The 19,782-nt window shown below is 42.8% G+C and overlaps 1 protein-coding gene across 2 annotated transcripts in view; it reads left to right on the top strand.

The window, feature by feature from the left end:
- Positions 1 to 19,782, top strand: part of LOC128893437 (pikachurin-like) — a 160,233-nt gene that overhangs the window by 61,733 nt on the left and 78,718 nt on the right. For both annotated transcript variants that reach the window (XM_054154354.1, XM_054154355.1), the window contains exons 4-5: positions 10,557 to 10,801; positions 13,714 to 14,002. In XM_054154354.1, the coding sequence (XP_054010329.1) occupies positions 10,557 to 10,801; positions 13,714 to 14,002 (534 nt within the window). The remainder of the gene's footprint in view (positions 1 to 10,556; positions 10,802 to 13,713; positions 14,003 to 19,782) is intronic.

Consider the following 19,782-nt stretch of genomic DNA (forward strand, 5'->3'; position numbering starts at 1 on the left):
ATCGGTCGCCCTGTATATTGGCCCTGGACAACGGGGATGTGTGGTCGACGGGCTAGCCACTTCCTCTTCGCTCGCTGTTCGATTAAATCTTCCGGGAAGCGAAATGAAGCGACGCCAGGCGAAGGCGCGACCGGCGTCGCGGCGCAAATCACGCGTGCGAGATTGCGAACGCCTCGGTGGTTTGGGAATTAGTTTGTTGTCGGACGACCTTATGAATTCCGGGATCCCTCGGTCGGGAATATGGATTTTACTGAATAATACATCTCCATTGTTTAAACCAATTCCCATGGGTTGGGAGGGCTTGTGGCATTGGGAAGGCCGTTTGACAGTTTAAGCAGTCGTAAGGAGACATTTTATCAGGATATTTAGGGGAGAGTGTCTCAAAGGGTTATGTGGTAGTTTAAGTAGTCACAGGGTAGTATTTTGCAGGATATTTAGAGCAACCAATTATCGTATTTATTACCTCTATGTGTATTATTAGAATAATTATTATAATTATTAATTTTTTTTTTTAAACGCCCTAACATTTGTTCCTCAACTTTACTCACCGTCCATTATTAAGTAGAAAATTCCACCCCTTCCCTTTGATGGGACAAGCGTGCAATGATTACTTCTGGCGAAGAATGCCAAGCATTGGCACTCTACGAGGGAACAAAACGTTGGAAAGTTTTCTTTAGAGAATGGCTCGAAAATGATGTCCCCTCGAAGGGGCTAATTAAGTTCCTTCATAACGGGCGCAGGAGGAGGGTGGCGAAACTTAACGAATTACTTGGCGCAAGTAATCGCCTGAGTCTCGTCAGTTCCTTCGAACTGTATCGCAACACGAAAGCCACAGCGTTGTTAACCGAGTTCGGGTCAGCGCTCAAGAAATTCGTGTACGAAGCACGCGAAACCGACGTTCTGGTTTCTCGCGATGCAAACTCGAGCTCGCAGCCATCGGTTTGCCATGGAGATTGATTTACCATGGCCACTTATACTTCGCCCTCAAAGTCGTCTTGGTTTACCATGGGAATTGGTTTACCCGTGGAGATACATTTACCGTGACCCGTGATACGCCACGTGTGCTTTGATCGAACTGTAACAAGTACGGTGAAAGTTTTATTCGGATGATGAACGACGAATGAAAGGACTTGGGACCGGACAATTTTTCGTAGAGGGTAATTTCATTTTACGAAATGAACAAACGATCACTTTAACAACTTAGCTGCCGGTCTCGCGCCGGCGCGAGATGCCTTTAAACAAATAAACAACAAAAAAGAAAGTTGGCTTCTGACCGACTCCCATGTTCAAGACACTGGCAGTGAAACTGTTAAGCCCCCTAATTTCACATCTTCTACAACGTATATGAATTTGAACGAAGTCCGTGGAGTTGGGTGCGCGGACGATCAATTTCAACGTGGAAGCGACACTTACGCGACTTCGGGGATAAACTTGGCGCGGTGGACGACCGAAAATATTCCATTAAAGGCGGACAGGCATTTAGCCGGGCTCGCGGAGTAGTTTTGTCGCTCTGTTGAAACACAATCCCGGTGGTAAATTTGCTCGTAAGCGGCGCAGCAGTTATCCGGCGCGGTTAATTGTTCCACCTTCAGTTTCTGGGTATAATACATTCGTTTCGGGGCAAAGTAACTTTCCGAATAGGGGGGCCAACGCAAATATCGTTGATAAAATACATTTCACGAGGAACACGGCTGCCAAGCGGCTATGAAATTACGAGGAGATATTCGAAACGCGTCGTTCGGCTTGTTAAACCGAATTTTGGAGCGAATAATCGGGAAACTAGATAGCGAAAGGAAGGAGGGGGGCAGTGGAGAGTATGACGTTATCGTGACGTGTGTTTAGCTGATTGATATTCCACGCAAACCACTTAGTGGGTAATTGAAACTCACGTTCGTTGGGTTAACACCGTCGACCTAACGTTTTGGAAAGTTTGTGCAATTTTTAGGAATTTATGTTTCCTTGTATTGGTGATGAAAATGAAAATTAATGGTGTTTTTATTAATTATTGTACGGGTTAGTGCTCTTGATTCGTGTTCCTTAAATTAGAATCTTTGATTACTTGTCGATGGAAGTCACCTTTTAAATATCGGTGCGTTCGAGTTGTACGTCTTGGAAATAAAAATATAATTCTGTTTTTAACAAATGAATTCCTGAATTTGAACGTGGATGAAACTGCAAAATGCGTACAGTATGCAATGATGTAAATGAATATTAAAAGTAAAATTCCTATTTAGATTCAATTTCTGTAAATACGCGTGCAAAGATTTTATTTTGCTCGAAGATCCCCAATTCAATAATGACACATACATAACTGTTTGACTGTTGTGTGAGAAATAAATTGAAAGTCGCGCAGAGGCCACGGTTATTAGAAGGTTCCGTACGGATTACGTCGCTCGGCTAGGGTCGTGTTTTGATTAGCCGCGAACAATGTGATTGCCGCGCCCTACCCGAACTCTCGCTACGTCGTGTGACTGTGACGGGTTTAGACGTGCGATGGAACGTTCCCGAGTGAAATCTGTTCGATTAAACATCTCGATAGCGATACTGGTATCGCAAGTACTCTAATTAGTCCACATAACTATTAATTATGTATACACAATCGGTCTCGTATTAGGTTGTGCCAGAAGTTTCTTTCGTGACTTGCGCTCAGTTATTTTGTGTGACAGTGTTTTGAAAATGTATAAAATTCATTGTGAAAGTAAATAATAGTCAAAGATTAAACACATAGAAAAACTGCATTACTAAAGCGTTGAAAGTCTATCGCAAATCGGTCAAACGTTTGCTGAGCAATTCCTGTTGCTGTAAAATACCAACGGCCCTTCACGCGGAAGCATTGCTCGTCGTCGACGATACGTCGCGACTAACTTCTCCGCAACGAGTTATATCCAGGTAATCGCGTTTCGTCGAGGCTCCTTTTGTCTGAAACGTAATTCACGTTAAACTCTTGCGCCAGAGCCGAGCGAAATCGTCGCAGCGAGACGCTCGAAACCGGTCAGGAAACGTTTCAGTTGGAGGGGGTTGGGTGGAAATCGCGAATACTGTGTCGTGTTCCTTAGCGAATGGCTCACTTGACCCGGGCTCGATGCGGAACGAAATCAGATCAAGCAAGTCGAGCGATACCCGCCCTTTGACTCGAATGCAAATGCATTATAAACGAACCCCCGACGCGCGGCACACGTCGACGCGCAGCCAGAAACTTGACTGTGATGCATCCCCATTGAACGCGATGAAAACAACTCGACGTACGCGCGCCGCGACTCTAACAGCACCCACTTTGCTGAAAATATTCGTCGCGATAGCGATCGCTGCGCTTTTAATTAAATCGACTCGTTTTTAAGAAATTCCGAGGATAATGTTAAGGGTCGATAATTAATAGGATCAACTAGGGCTTAAACAATACGACTACCTTTTGGAATTCTGTTATTCTAAATATTTATTCGAAATGACTTCGCTTATTTTGATTAATTTTGTGTATTGTATTTATTCATTTTCGTTTTTGTTCGTAGTATACGATTGTATCGGGTTGTCCCAAAAGTTTCTTTCGCTTTATTAATAAGTAATACATGGCACAATATTTGATGTTTTATGTTACATTACTGAATCGTGCACGATTCATTTTGCTCCATTACTGTTACAACATGAATATCTATGAAATTAGATTGTCTATTTATAAAAACACGATCACATAAAATGATTGAGCGCAACACTCGAAAGAAACTTTCGGGACAACCTAATAATTTCGTTAATCATATACTGATAATAATAATCGAACAATATTAGTCACGTACTTATACTCGAATAACGATATTTCAATAATGTACTCCAACGATATATTGAAACAGTGTACTCGAATAGTCCTAATTTATTCGCAGCATCGACTACACGGGAAACTATGCAAATATTAAATTGCTAGACTGGTCCCAGGCCCTCGCTATCGAGGGTGACGTACGAGCGCACCCCTATTTCCCCTTCGCCTAAGCTAAATAGTAAATTTCTCCGTAAGCGACGCGCTAAATCTAGCAGATAAGTGCGGCTATCTCGACTGACGCGTCGTTTACCCCTTTGAAATACAACCTTTGAAGGCGAACGAAGCGCGCGGCAGTTTCGCGAGCGTCCGTTTCATAAACGTTTCAATTAAAAGTAAAGCATCGGGCGTGCGATGCATTCACCGTGATTTAATACCACGGCGGATTTTCGAATAAAGCGCGCCCTCGAGTTGGCATAAACGCACCCCCACGGCTCGACGAAAGGGCTGCGAAGGATAATTTTAGGTTTCCAGGGATATCCGAGAGTAGTTGAAAGGAACCAGCCCTTTCCAGAGTCGATGGACCCGTGAAAATGCGTAACTGGAACTTTGAGTCGACGCTGGATCATTATTCGTTTCTCGACTCCTGTTTGGTTTATGTTACGAGGAGTGGCGTTTTCCTGCCAGAGACAAATTGCAGGTTCTAATATTAACTCGAGTACCTTAGTTTATCGTTCTAACGCGGCAACTTTGAATAGTAATTTCTTCTAAATGTGTTTCCGCGTTTACTTTAAATAGGAATTAACTCGATGGAATTTATTTCGCGTACCTTTATAAATGTTGAGCAGTGAATTGTGATTGGCTTGATAGAATTTATCTTCGCGTGGTTTCATTAATGCTATTTGTCATTTTTAATGGGGTTCGTTAAATTTCTGTCTTTGAAGGAAGTAACTGTGAAAGTTTGAAGGTAGGATAATTCATATTAAATATACTAAAAGGAATAAATCTAAGGATGAATATTAAATGGATACGTCCACACATTTGTAATAAAGACGTTTATAATATCCCTTGGGCTTTAAACTAAGGATATTCTTCTCAGGAAAATTAATATTATGAATGACTACTGAGATTAATGAATCCAATTAGTAAAGTAAAATTGACGCAGAGCTTCCAAATTAGTTAAGCACAATCCAATTGTTCGCCAGAACACCGACTTCCTTCAACGACTAACACACAAATTAGTCTAATGAATAGACTAATGAATAGAGCTTCGTTGCTTCATAAAGGGTCGAAACTTCATTCACGAAGGATAACGAACTATTATACGAAATTCACTTTGCATAGTCCTAATACAAATTAAAGCGTTCTTTCAGTCAGACTATAATGTAAACTATATAATACCATACCACTGTCGATATTCACAAACCATCAGCACCCCAGAAGAAACATAAATAAATGATGTACACGTCCATGAAAATTTAACTCCATCTACTCCTACTTCGTTTTAAAAATTCATTTTCTCGCAACCAAGGACTCGTACGTAAAAACTTTATCACACCTTTTCGATTCCCTTTTACCTCGAGAACCACCCCTTTCACGGGTCTTCCCGCGAATTCTACCAAATAACTCGCTCAAAGATACGAAGGGGTCAGACCCGAGGAACGGAGTTTAAGAGAGTTGGAAACGAACATAGAAACGGAAAATTGAATGGAATACGAAGGAAAACAAAAAGCAAAGTCGTCTTTCCCGCCCTTTCGCGAAGGGCGAATACATGCAAATTTCACGAGGCGGTTAAACGCGCCGGGTCGTATTAGCAGCACGTTCAAATAAACGTTGGCTTATGCGTCGGACTGGCCGTTCTTTAACCCCCCTCGAAGATTATCGCTGAAACTCCCTCGCTTTGCCACCTAGAGATCAGAAAGTTTCCCGTGTTCCCGCAGCCAGGATTTCCCTAAAAGAGGTTCCAGCTGAAACACATCCACGTCTGGGGTTCTACGTTCGACCAATGACGAGACTTTCCACTTTTCGGAAAGGTCGGCGTAGACGACGCCGACGCGACGGCGAGACAGTAATCGTTTGCAAGGATATCGTCGCGAATGGATATTTCCTTGGAAGTGTTTCCTCCCTGGTTTCCTCCCTGAGCGAAACTATTCAGCAACATCGTGGTAAGCGTCTAAGAGGCGCTTATGGCAGCGGGTTATGAGAACAGCGTAGTGAAGGCGCTGGTTCGGTTAATGAAATAGTACTTGATAAGTGTGGAGTGTGGAAGTATACGAAGGTTTCTACTCAAAATTTTGGGCTAAGTTGGTTAGGTCTGGGTTAGAACTCTTAGTTTTTATTTGAAATTTTGGGACCCTCTTCTGTGTAGATGTATTTATTGATTATGTCTGGGTAGTGTAAATCTGGGTAGTGTAAAATTTGTTAAATTGCACAAGGGGCACGGAAGACGAATAGGATTCATTTTTACAGTTTATTACTGTGATAAATTACTCTAATTGAAATTTCCCTCGTGTTCTTATTAATTCATTTAAGAATTTCGATTTAGTACTATTTTTAAATTCTTAAATGTCCATAGGGGTTCTAATTCTTGGTCATTTTTTCCATTTCGCCACTGGCTCGGACACTCGAACTCAATATCTCTCTTCGTAGCACGAAAGTGTCTTGCGCATTCCACCTGGCGAGGGGGTCAGACTTTATAAATTAAATGTTCACTCGAATAAATCGAATTTATGTGGCTCGAAAGGGGTCAATGGGATCGTAAGAGCAGCAGTGTTAGATAGAAAAATCGATTGGACCAAGTCAGGCATATTTCATGTAGGTGCAGAAACATTGGAAAGAATATGTTGATGAATATAATAAATAATGAGTGTCATACATACATACACATACTACGGTCACTTTCAAAATTTGAATCCAAGTAAACGATACATCGTAATTCGCAAAACCATCATCCCTCGATTCAACCTCCAGCTGGTTTTAAACTTCAACGACTATCCTTAATTCCCCCTGCCTTTCGATGACACCATTCCAACCAGAAGTTCCGAACTCGAGTCAGACTTTGTTCCTCGAGGGGTGGGCCACCCCTTCGTCGACCAGAGCAATCCCTGTTCTTTGTGTCCGCAGAACATTGTCCAGCGCCGATCGAATCTGTGAAATTTCAATAAAACGAATTAATTCCGTAGCAGATCGGTTTCTTCGCGGGTAGAATGCGAGCCGTCGATACTTCATCCGTTTCTCTTCAGCCGCCTTCGCGCGCGGTAGAACGTTTATTATCGAAACCGACGGTCGAACGTTGGATAAAGTTGCAGGGAGCTCGCCACTTGTCGATTCCGCGCGGCCGAGCTGTTATTTCAATTTTATTGTTTCCATTGGCTCCGCTGGTCGGTGTAATAACATCTCTGAAACTAATTTAGGGGTTGCGATTTGTTAGAGGAATGGAAAGGGTGGGATATCGAATTTTGCTGATGGCTCGGAGGCTGACTAGTAACTTGTCGCTTCTTGAACATTTCTTTTTGTGGGAATCAGTTGTGATTTGTGAAAAATTTCCATCTATTTTGAAAAATAAATTCGTATACTGACAGAGTCATAAAGAAAACGTTCTTTTCGAATCTCATTTTAGAACTTATCCTAACTACAAAATAGAGAAGAACGAGTCAAAGGAAAAATGACGTGGCATTCTCCGGTTATCCATTTCGCCTCGTAGCAACGAAAGGGGAATAACGAACGATCAAACAATTACTTCCGGCGCTGTAACGTTAATCGATTCACCCTTGTGTGCGCAAGAAAGGAAAGTGCTCGCGGTATTATTTTCAAGAACCATTCATCACGAACGATAAAGCGCGTGGGGGGAACGTTCGAGCTCTCGACACACGGGACCTGTCAATAAGGTCATGAAATCGATTCTCGTTGATCGGCGAGCGAGTCGAAAGCGCGTCGATAAAAAGTTTCGCGCTCGATTCGCAATTCGACGGTGCGAGCATAACTGCGAGTTTGACGCTTCTCAATATTTCTGCCGATCCTACCAGGGAGGGAAATACCGCAATCGAGAATTTTTAGCATTTCACGTTTTTGACTATCGAGAAAGAAAAAGGGAATATATTTCTGAAAACGGTGTTTGTATTTTAATTTCGTATTTTGTATTTTTCATTCTCAATCAATCTATATGTAATCACAAGCCAATTTGTCTCTACCTAATTTCCTGACTTTAGGACATTTTTATCTTCCGCGCTTTCTAAATTCTTCCAAATACTGTTCAACAATATGCGTTTTAAAAACTGTTGCATCGTCTCCCACTAATTTTTCGCGAATATCGGAATCGTTGGGAAGATGGCGGATTAAGTAAATCGGTTGATGGCGGTACGAACAGGGTGGAAGGAGTCGAGGCAGTTGCAAATTGAAAATGACAATCTGTTTTAATTAACGTGTCCGTTGCGCGTTTTCATTAATTCAACTGCCGCTAACGCCGCGTTCTCGCGACGTTCGTTTTATTTATTGAAATTAAAACCGCGGTTTTCATTAAATATCGCGCAATTCTAAAGTGGCGTTTACCAGATGACCGCCGAGAGGATTCGCCTTCGTCTTCGCGTTTGATGTCTTTATTGAAAGCTGGCAAACGATTGCCAACGAAAACTTAAAGGAACGGAAACAACAATCGAGGTTCTAATGTATTGTAAAGAATGTTTTTGACAAAAGTTTATCAGTATTTGAGATTTTTTAAATATCACCATATATCTTGGACATCACAGAGTCAATGATGACGTTGAGAAGAGTTCAACAGTATTACACTAACTATACAATAGATGTTTCCCATATCGAAACCACCACGAACAACTGTCAAAAGCATTCATCTTTGATCAGACGCCTTCGGAATCGACATTTTTCCCCAACTTTGCGTCTTCGTTCGCCATTCTTTTCGTTCCCACTCCTTTCTCATCCGCTGGCACTCGACATTCTGTTCGAACGCGGGGCAATCGAGGCTCTCCGCGATTACCACGTCGAGTAGCCTTTAGAATGATTCTTTCCCCGTAGACTCCGAGGCGGGACGATTGTAGCAATTAGCGCTTAATTGCCGCTGCCTCGAGGCCGTTGAAACGTTTCGTAGTCCCCGATCCGTTTTCCCTTCGACAGGGTATCCCTCGTTTCGTCGTTGTTCCGTCGATTCATCGTGAGCAATATAAACGGTCCGCCCGTCGTCGATCCTTCGAACGAGAGGCGAAGACAACGCTGGTAATCCGACCACTTAAAATTTAATAAGCCTTGCGCCGCCAGATGCGACCCTAAAGCGAAATACTAATTTCGCGGAGTTGAGCGGGGACTTAGATCGTTGCTGTTTTAATCCTCGCCCCGCTGGAGCCTGAGCTTTCCCGTGCCATGAATTTAATTGTTGATTAAGCTGAGAGTCTTCGAGACTCTTCTCTTTTTTTTTTTTTTTTTGTTGCGTTCGCAAATTTTAGGTCTTAACGAAGTATTAAGTTAGAGGGAATAGGCGTCGTTCGGGGAGCCATCGGGAGTGTTTGCGCGTTTACAGAAATTATTCGCTGAGAGCTCTCGAGTTCTCAACGTGCGGAGGGAGTAAGCCCCTGAGAAGTTGGTACAAGGAGTCACTGAATACTTCACTCTTCCGTGTTAATAATTTTTCGAATGGTTAGAGGTGTACACAATCCACGATAAGAGCTTGCAAACTCTTTACGAAAAAATACTGTATTTTCTAAAAAAAAAAAATGAGTACACCAGAGAGAAATTGTCGTGTCGCGGGCAGGAAGTTTATCGTTTAACATTTTATAACAGCGTGGCGAACGAATCACGTAGCTGATCGTTGTTTGCGAACGGTGGCGCTCGTAAATCAGCCTCAAGATCAACGGGAATTAACTTGCTATTGGAGTAATGAAATACCTCTCTACCCTCGAGGAGCACGTTAAGAGATATCCCGCGAGTTTCTTCATCTTCTCCTTGCGCTTTCCAAGTCTTTTCCCCGATAATTCTCGCGGGCTCTTGAAAACTCCAGAAATATCGCGGAGCTGTCGGATTCTTTACGATGATGTTTACAGATTGAGATTAAGTCTGGCGCGGTGGACCGAGAAAAGAATTCGAGGTATTATCGTCGCATTGTTTGACGATCCCGTAACGCAGGATAATCGTTATACACGACATATTGTTTTATTTATCGTTTTACGATCTTAACACGGTGAAATGGACAAATGGAGTTTTCGATCGACGTTTCTTCGTGAATGTAAACTGGACAAATATTGCGTTTGACCAAGGTTCGATTGCAGAACGAAATATTCAACGTTATTTTTTCAACTTTTCATTTGATTCTGCTTTTTTTGTTTACCTTTTACACTTTTGACGCAGCATTCCGTGCGATCCGATGCATGAGGAATATTATCGAACAAAGTCTGCGTTTGTGAATAAAAGGCGGATTAGAGATATGGTGCATATAGTGCAGGATGTTGCTAAATAAAAAATATTTGTAGCGAACAAAAATACGTCGAAAAGTGTTTGGCATTGTACAGTAAAGGAAATCGATAATTTAACGTTGACAATAAAAATGTGAGCGTAATTCGTTCATGAACTATTATTACATAATAATAAAAATATGTTAAAATACCTTTTAAAAAGTAATAAATATTACAAATGTGTCTAGTACAAGTAGGGACTTGATAAAATATAACAAAATAAATTATAATTGTCTAATTAACCCTTCGTGCATTCAAATATAATTTTTCTCGTCGATAATTTCATTCGCTCCCTGCATTCCAATTTCGAACCACGATGTGAATGCAATTTTCTTTAGATTCGCAATCTGTTCCAGAGCTGAATTCGACGTCCCCGTCGGCCAGCGAGCTGGGCGAGCTGATCGCGGACGTTGAGAACGACGAGTTAAACAAGGACACGGATGACGACGAAGACGCGGTCGAGGACATCCTTTATATGCGCGGGGCGTCGTTTACGATACACCTGGACCCGCTACATGAGAACAATACAGTAAATTCTACGAAGTCCAACGATGAGACAGGCGCCACTCTCGATCGAGTCGAGCTGCGAGCTACGTCTCAGGTATGAGGTGTTTTATTTCTGTCCGTAAAGAACTGTTGCTTCATGGAACGGAATGGAAAGTACTATCGTAGAGGGAAATAAAGTTCCTGGGTCCGAGAGGAATGTGGTGCTAGGAGTTAGTATAATGGAGGAAATGTTGTCCTTCTGTTCGGAGGAAATCTCGTTGTATGTGTTGAGAAAGAAAACTATTTAAAGAGGGATGTATAGGGTAGTTTGATGTTCGTTGATTAAATGAATTATGAATATTAGCGTCCATGCACAACCTTTGATAATTAATTTAAGTATCAGCCTAACATGTCTGACCAGTACCGTCCAATACTACTAGCAATTTCTCTTCAGGTCTGATCTTTCTTTCTCCACGCAGTACGATTGTATCTCTCTGATGCAAGAGTGATTCATTGACCAGCTGTATAGAGAGACAGTGAATCAGAATGATGTACGATCGTACACAAAGCACTGTGGAGTCACTGTATGGTAGAGTAGTAATCCTAATGTTATCGTCGTGTATGTTAAACCTCCCTTATTTCATTCTCTGTCCGTGTGCCATATGGGACGCATTGATTCGAATGGGTTCGTAAGGGCAGATACGTATCGCGACTATGATGAACGGTACGCTCTGTCACGGATTAACTATATTCAGATGGTCTTAGTTGAGCAACATTGTCTGTTAAATATAAATCAAAGATGAAATTCATTTTTAATTTAAATTTTGAGTTATGTGCTTCGAAGTGTCTGCAGAACAATGAAAATTGATGGGACTATGAATATGAAATTAAGATTATTATTATTGTTGTTATTGGTGAGACGCGACGGGAGCAAAAGTAACAATATGAAATTAAGAAATAAATTAGAAATGAATTTATATTTAACCTTTACTATTGCTTGTGAAAAATTCAACGTTTCACTCTCCACACCTTTCTGTTCTTCCGACTATCTAACTTGACACATTGTGGCCTGGGTATGTCCATTTAATTGAATACCCCGTGGAGACCAGCCATTTAATTCGTTCCACCTGTGAAATACAGAACGTTCCTCCGACAGTTTTAATTTTTATTTCTCGTCAGATTTTTATTCAGCTCGGCGGCGGGTATTTCTAGATTGTCCCCTGCTGCGTTGTACGATAACAGTTGAAGGTTATTCTTACTCAATTTATTTTTACCCACTATGTCAAAAACAAAAAAGAAAAAAAAAAAAATTCCACTCGCAGTGATTCGAACATTTTCAGACATTTTGCACAATCGAAAATTTAAAAATATATTTCGCTTCCCATAGTTAAAAACTATTTGCCAACTGTTAGATTGTCAATTTTCCTCGTTGTTTCAAGGGCTGCTCTAAAAACCGGCCATACATTTTTATCTACGCGAAGATAGGACAATTCTCAATTTAGCATGGAGCAATTCCAACCCCAATTTCGTTCGCTGTTTTTATTTTTATTTTTATTGTTGTTTTTCCATCCGTTTCTCCGTCGCATTTTTTTTTTAGAGAGAAATTTGTATTTTAATTTTAAAAGTATCTCGGAATATTGGACAATTTAGATGTCGTATGGGGGTAATTGGAAAATTGCTCAATGTTATTTATCGGGCGTGGTTTCCGCTATATAATTTCACGTTGACGTGCGATCGCGAAATGCGTGTATCCGTTTCCGTTTCAGTATGCGAACCACTCGAACCTCTCCCACTTGCATATCCAGTTCACTGAAAACCGTATTCGCCGATCGTTGTCGAGAATTTTCCACCATTTTGTTGCCGGACGATACGACCAACTTTCTGAAGCAGAAATTTTATTATAACGTAGAGTTGCGAATGGGAGAGTAAATAAAAAGTTACTTTGAGGTAAAAGTAGTAGAAAGCTTAGGTTTTATTCAATTTATAATATTACTGTACTTGAATTTTTATGAATTATATTAAATACACGTACTACCATCTCGATAGTGTTTCTTATATAATATAATTCTATAAAAATCAAAATTCCTGTGGAATTCAAGTATACTAAAATTCGCATAAACACCGAAGCACCTAAATAATACCCTTTCCAGTCCTCTCCAAACAAAACTTCTTTCCCTTCCCCAATTAAGAACACTTCTCCGCTACCCCAAGGTAGCATGCCCCCACGAAATCGCTTTTGTTTTAAAAATTCCTCTCGTTTTCGCGCAACCACAAACATTCCGCGCCCTAATTCGAAAGGTTTTCCGAATAAAAACGTCGCGACGCGAGCAACAGGTCCCCCCTCCCCTGACCGAAGCGTTGGTTCCACGGTCGCCTGGGATCTAGCTGTTCCTCCCAAATTCGCGATAACTCTGCAAGAAGCATCGATCAGTTAATACCGTTCGGGGCGTTCCGACGAGACTTACGTCTTTTTGGAAGAGCATTGCAGCCTCGTCGAGGGTCTGGAGATGCGCTGATACCGTATCGAGGTCTCTGATCGACCGAACAATAAAGACCCGTTGAAGATCGAGCCTGGTACAGAATTGGAACACAGTGGAAGCACTTTGGTATGAAATGGCTTCATATAGGAAAAATAGGTCGTTCGATGAAAAGGATATAGCCAATCTAGAGAAGCACAGGACTGTGCAGGCTATTGGATTCCTCGTGCAAAGGACAGCAATTGAGGAATTAGCAGAGTATTAAGGAGGGGGTGGTGAAAAGAACGTCTCGTGACATAGCTTAGTTTTTTGGGCATGTTCCTACTATCTATAAATAAAACACTCGAAGGTTTGGGGCACGTGTTAATGTTAAAATTGAGAGGTTAAATTTTACAGGAATATTTTCTGATGTATTCGCAAGATATTTAGGGGATGCGTAACATAAGAACCACCTTAGTGAACGGTTAATCTCCCACCACCACAGCCATTGCAGTTCTCAGCATCGAATCCCCCAAAGATTCCTACTAAAAGTCCCCGTTTCTATTTCCAGGGTCCCAATCTGGAGCAGAAACTCCCCTCCACGATGGAGAGCATAGTGATCACCGAGCCGTCGTGCTCCCTGGACTGTGGGCCAGCTGGCAACTGCTACATCGAGCAGTCCAGGGGGGATGACGTCGATCTGGGGGACGACGACTCCGACAACGTGGACGACGACGACGACGACGCCTCGATGTCGATGGATCTCGAAGGGAACGACGTGGCACCGAGACGGAAGCAAGGGTCCTTCAGGCAGAGGTGTCAATGCCCCCTAGGCAGAGGCGGCGATCGATGTCAGCTAGGTGAGTGATTTTTATTTAGCCACGTAGTCGTGTTTCGCGCGGCGTTTCGCGCCATCGGGTGAAAGTACCTCGCGAAAGAGTTCGTTGGCGTCGGCCAGCACCCCTACAAGGGTGGATACCCCGCTTGGATGAGAGCCAGCGGCTCGAGTCGCGCCAGAATTCATCGACGCTCGACAACCTGATGAAATAAGACTCGGTTCGAGCCACGATAGGGCGGTGTTTAATTACAGAGAGGGATTTCCAAGAGGACTGCGTAGACGGTTCGATGAAAAAGACGCGAAGGGCGTTGGAGGACCTTTGACTGCGACGCGTAAGTGTTCGCGGGTCGTTGTGAATCAAGTTAATTAATTCGAGTAGGACGTACATAAAAAATTGAATCGAAAATGTATGATACAATTTTGTTCATATTTGTCATTCGTGTCATTTGTTGTTAAAAATTTGTAAAATTTTAAACTTGAAAAAAACTAAACAAAAGTGCCTAAAAAAGTCTGCAACCGAAACGCAAATGCAGCTCGATCCCGAGAGTCAACCGAATCTTTCGAAACCAATTACAAAATCAAACAGATCGAATAAAAAATCTACATCTGTCAGCGATCGGTCGCGATTCGTTTCGAAAACGACGTGTATCCATTTCGTTGGGAACACGATAAATTGGAATTTCCGGGAAAATTGTTTACACACTCGATGGAACGGTTGTTGCGTCGCTATCTATCGCGGGATCCATGCGTGTAGGTAAATTTAATAACCACTATATTTCGCGAATTGATGCGGATTACGCTTTCCTCTACGCGGTGGCATTGTAATCTCGATGATTGCGGCATAATAGCGACTCGATTACGGTCGTTTGCGTTCTTGTTTCGGCCATCGATCCGAACCGACCGCGATTTTTCTTTGCCCGAAAAGCAACCGCTGACCGCAAACGGATTTCGTTTCGTCCGTGCTGTAAAACGGTGTTTTGTTTCGTAATAGTTGCAAAATGTTTGCGAACCCACCGTTCGCGTGCACTGTTCGCGCGACTGTGTAAACGTCTATTTACAAAGTCTATTTACAAAGAAAAAAATATTTTTCACGTGATAATATCAATCAGAAAAAAGTCCATCAGTTATTCATGTCCCACTCGACGGTAGACCATAAGCTTTCGTGTTGCATAAACGTAAAAGTGCATGGTAAAGTTTCTAAAGCTCGGATAATCGGAGCTAGGGAGTAGCGTGATTTTTGTCCTGTTTTCTCTGATCCCGAGCACATGGAATAAAAAGAGGTCGATCCTCGAACGGAACAGAGCGTGCTGCACTACTGTATTGCGTATAAATAAATAAGCAGACGCGGGGCGAGCTTTTTTTCAATATTTCAGACCCGCAGGAAAATCTAAGAATATCCTCACGTGTGTAGAAATGGATGTCTTGACGTTTGCGGTGAATCACGTCCAGCGGGATTTATTCGTTGAGTCACGTGAAACCATCACTATCGCGATGGGAGCATCACTGTGCCTGCAATGACGATCGATTGCAACCACAGTGTGATGATTCATTGTAGAAAAATATTAGAGAACGAATAAGTCGCTTTCGGAGGATTAAATATAAAAGTGGAACAGATATTAAACGGCCCTTAATCCTTCGGAACTGTTACGTGGCAGCTCACGTGCGCGTCAAACCCGCCACCTCGGCCACAAATTCTCCAGAAGCTCGAATCACCTCGCGCCGCCCAAGACGAGCATTATCGCGTCGAGCATAATCCCCCAGACGAATTGTATCGCTCGTCTTAAAACGCGATATCGCGAAATTAACGGGAGCCAACGTCGGGTAGCGTCTTGACGGGCGGAACAGCTTTCCCAGCGAGCTCTAAGCTTGATGCACGGGGGAGGATAGAGCAGTCGAGCGATGACAGACCGTTCTAGTCGCCAAGGGATTAACGCCAGCTCGGTCCTCGTCACGATTCCTCGTGGTTTCTCAAATTCGTGCCACGAACGACCAATTGCTGGTAGAACCAATTCAGTAATGTGGGGACAGAAGGTTTGGGTTAGCTTTTTAATGGACAAAAATCCCACGCTAACCCCCAGTGATCTCTCTTTCTCCCCATAATAGCTAACATTAATCAATTGCTGTCAGACGTCGAACTCCCTTCTCGAAAGTCGAATGCACCCCGTTCGCTTTTCACTCGATGCTGTAATATATGCTGCGATGTGGACATCCCGCGAAGTTAACTTTTTCAATTTTAGAACTGTTTGCTCGCGGAACGCCGAGAAAAAGACTCGGTGCTCGAGGAAAGTATTCGCATTGGTTACGTTCGAAGTAGGATACCGCATAAGAATCGAGGGTGACGAGTCTGTATTTTATCGAATTATTCCATTCTAAATGAACAACAATTCAGGAGATGTTATTAAGTATCATGCTACTACGTTAAATCGATACGCAAGTTTGGTTCAAATAATTCAGAAACGCATTAATGATATATCCGTGAAAATTTGTAAAATATTCTTAAAATAAAGAAAAATTCATACATCGACATTATGAAATATATAAATTGGAAAATTGAATAAGGAAAATTCATCACGATATTAGTGTTTAATTAACTTTTCGAAATATTAAAATAGCTCACTTATACAAATACAACTATGGGCAACATAAAATATACAGACACGTCATTCTCGTTCGAAAAGTGCAATTGCGCTTTGCCAGACCACGCAGTAGTTCCCTTTCCTCCCATAACTTTTCCTGCCACCCACTCAAAGAAAAGCTATAACCCCGGCCCAGTTCCGAGAATCTCTACAATCGTGGAGCCATCGCGAGTGTTGCACCTTTCACAGAAAATACAATAAAAAATGAAACGCGCTGGCTTATACCCCGAGAACAACTCGCCCAAGTCGGTACAACCCCTGCGGAGACGGCAGGCCACCCTCGCGCGAATTCGCTGCCGTTGAACTTACAAGGTTTCAGACCTGACGCGTTCAATTTTTCAAAGGCAAGTTTCAAGTAGCGTTTATCCACCCCTGCGAGAGGGAAGCACGTCTTCGGGCGAGGAACGGCTAGAATCTGGCTGATTCGCCTTTGTATTTGCCAGCAGCATATATTCATCCTCGAGACGAGCAAGGGATGGTGGGAGACGAAGCTGAGAGAGCTGGCTATCTGCAGCAATTAATCTCTCTTCCGCGCGTACACAGCCCGCGCTGGCTTTGAGAGGAAATCACGGGAAAATCTTAGCCGGAGTTCATGGTCTTCGCGGGGGACATGGATTAAAAAGATCCCCATCGCCAGTTTCCTATCCTTTTGTTCGCCTATTCGGGGAGTTCCTCTCTGATTGTCCGGGAACACCTTCTCGGGATCTCCGGAAGCTTCAACCACTAGAAGGACTGATCCACTCCGAATTCAGGGCGGGAGAATTTTTTTGATTGCGTTCGATAGTAGGTTTGGATTCGAGATTCTTGGATTCGGGAGTTTTTGGGTTTATCGTGTGTGATCTCCGGTAGATTGGGAGTATGTTTAACAACAGCGGTAATTTCACTGTAAATATTCACTACTTATAAAGACAGACACATGTGACTGTAAGTATTGTAATTATTTTGCTCGCCCAAGAAGAAAAGTTTAGAGTGATATTTCCTGATACACCAACCCTTCTCGGTAAACTCTCACCCCCAGTTGCTGTTCTTTCTTTCTTTCTTTTTTTTTTTTTTTTTATTTCTAGTCGATGCAAGTTCTGGACTTGTACTTCTTCTCGACTGGAACAGTTTTATCGGTTCGTTCCAGCTGTTGACGAAACTGATCCAGAAGTTGCGTAATTGCGCTTCCTGAAATTCAACCGAGACAGCTCTCGAGTGAAATTACTCGCCACTTCTGTTCAAACAATTTAAAGAAAGTTTCGGGAATCGTACTACCCCTTGTAATTCTAATTGATGTTTTACTTTCCGCGGTAGGCTGACGAAACTTTGGTGTTGCTTAATTTTTGTAACATTTAAGCGTCTTATTTCATTTGCAATTAATGACGAAACAAGTGGTATTGTCTCGTGACAGATTAATTTCGAATAATCATTTACAGTTTTGTTACCTGTGCAAAAGGAAAAGATGTGAAAAGGATTCGAATGTCAATTGATCGTATCCATTCATTTTCTAATTACTTCGTCTACTTTAGAATCAGTTTTAACTTCTCAACTTGTTGTCTGCCATCTATCCATCACCTTAAACTTACGAACGCTGCTTCACAACCCTTAGAACTAACAAAGTACCTTACTTTAACTTAAATTTCTATCGCCTCCAAACAAAAATCACTCGATGAACTAGCAAAAATGTTTACTTTGCCCACATCTGAGGAAACATCGAAGTCAACTCAAGCCTTACCATCCCTAAATGAAAGAGATAGACCACCGTACACCGTCCGACACCCCATCTGCGCCGTCAGGTTTCATAGAAATCGGAGATTCCGAGCCAGAGAAGGTTCCTGTCGTAGAGAATCGCGCATTAAGGCCGCGAGACCGTTCGCAGCCGCGCGGAAACTTTCAGAGACCCTCGCCGCGCAGCCGTGTAATCTGTAAATCCTTTGAGATGAAAGCTTTCAAGCGGGGGAGGTAAGCAACTTTAGTCGTGTAACCTGGCAAACAGGATATTCTCCCTTTGTGCTCCGCGAAAAGAAAGGTTATGAGAACGCGCCACGGCGGCGAGTAATTAATCTTTCCATCGTGGCGCGCGCCTTCGCGGACGATGCTGGATGGTTTTGTCTTCGGGGGCGTCGAAAACACCACCAACCGCCCTCGCCTCCCACCGGATGGTAACCGAGAAGTTTCCGCTCGGTCGTCGCTTTCGGAAACCGGGATAAAATCTCTAGGGCCAAAGGGTGGGGGCAACTTTTTCCATCCCCTCGAGAAACTTGCGGAAGATTCGAGAGCGAAGCGACGTTCCCAGAGACGTCTCCTCGAGCACCGGGGAGCTCCTCGTCCGTGCATCGACCCCGTTTTAATCGCGAAAGTCGCCTCGATTCCGCTGGCCAGAATTTTTTTACGGCTGAGAATTTCTCGACGAATTTCGCGAGCTCGTAAATCTTGGGACGGGGCGAGTTTGGCGTGGTTACTTCGGTTCGAGTGGCTGATACCGGCCTGGAGTGCATCCATTATTCGTGGGTGCGGGAATTTTCGGGAAGAAGTGAAATTGATGTTTCTTTGTGGTGATTGTCAGTTTTTTTTTTTCGAGGTATTTCTGGCACGTTATTGGGAAATTTTGGGGTGAATAGTTATTGGGGAGTTTTATGGAGAATTGAAATTAACGTTTATTTGTGGTTGTCAATTTTTGCAAAGGCATTGTTGTGTCTTTCATTGGAAAATTTATTTAGGAACAGTCCTTTCTATGTGAATAGTAGATTCAGATTGCATCAGCGTTTCATTCAAGTCCCAAACTTCGCGTATACAATTAGAAACGAGGAAACGAAACGATCTGAGAAATGTCGTGCCCCCGTGTAGCGCGGAATTTAAATCAATTTGCCTCTTCGAGGATACCCTCCCTCGAAAGTCGACACAGTCAACGAAGTAAATACGTAACGCCTAACTTTCAACCCTGCGGGAAAATCCCGACGGGTTTCCGTTTCGCTGAGAGCCCGAGACAGCTTGCTGCCTTTAGCGTCGATAAAATTAAAGTTTCCTTTTTCTCGTGTCCCGCGCTCCTTTGAAGGATAAACGAGCGGCAGTAAAAAGTCCAGGCAAACGAGCAACGCTAACAATGGACCACTCTTCTTTGCGCGAAGCTAATCTTTGACCCCTGGACATCTCGAAAACACTGGACCAACCAAGTCCAGCTGTTTCA

This window comes from Hylaeus anthracinus, unplaced genomic scaffold, assembly GCF_026225885.1.
Source record: "Hylaeus anthracinus isolate JK02 unplaced genomic scaffold, UHH_iyHylAnth1.0_haploid 3, whole genome shotgun sequence".
In the NCBI taxonomy this organism is placed as follows: domain Eukaryota; kingdom Metazoa; phylum Arthropoda; class Insecta; order Hymenoptera; family Colletidae; genus Hylaeus; species Hylaeus anthracinus.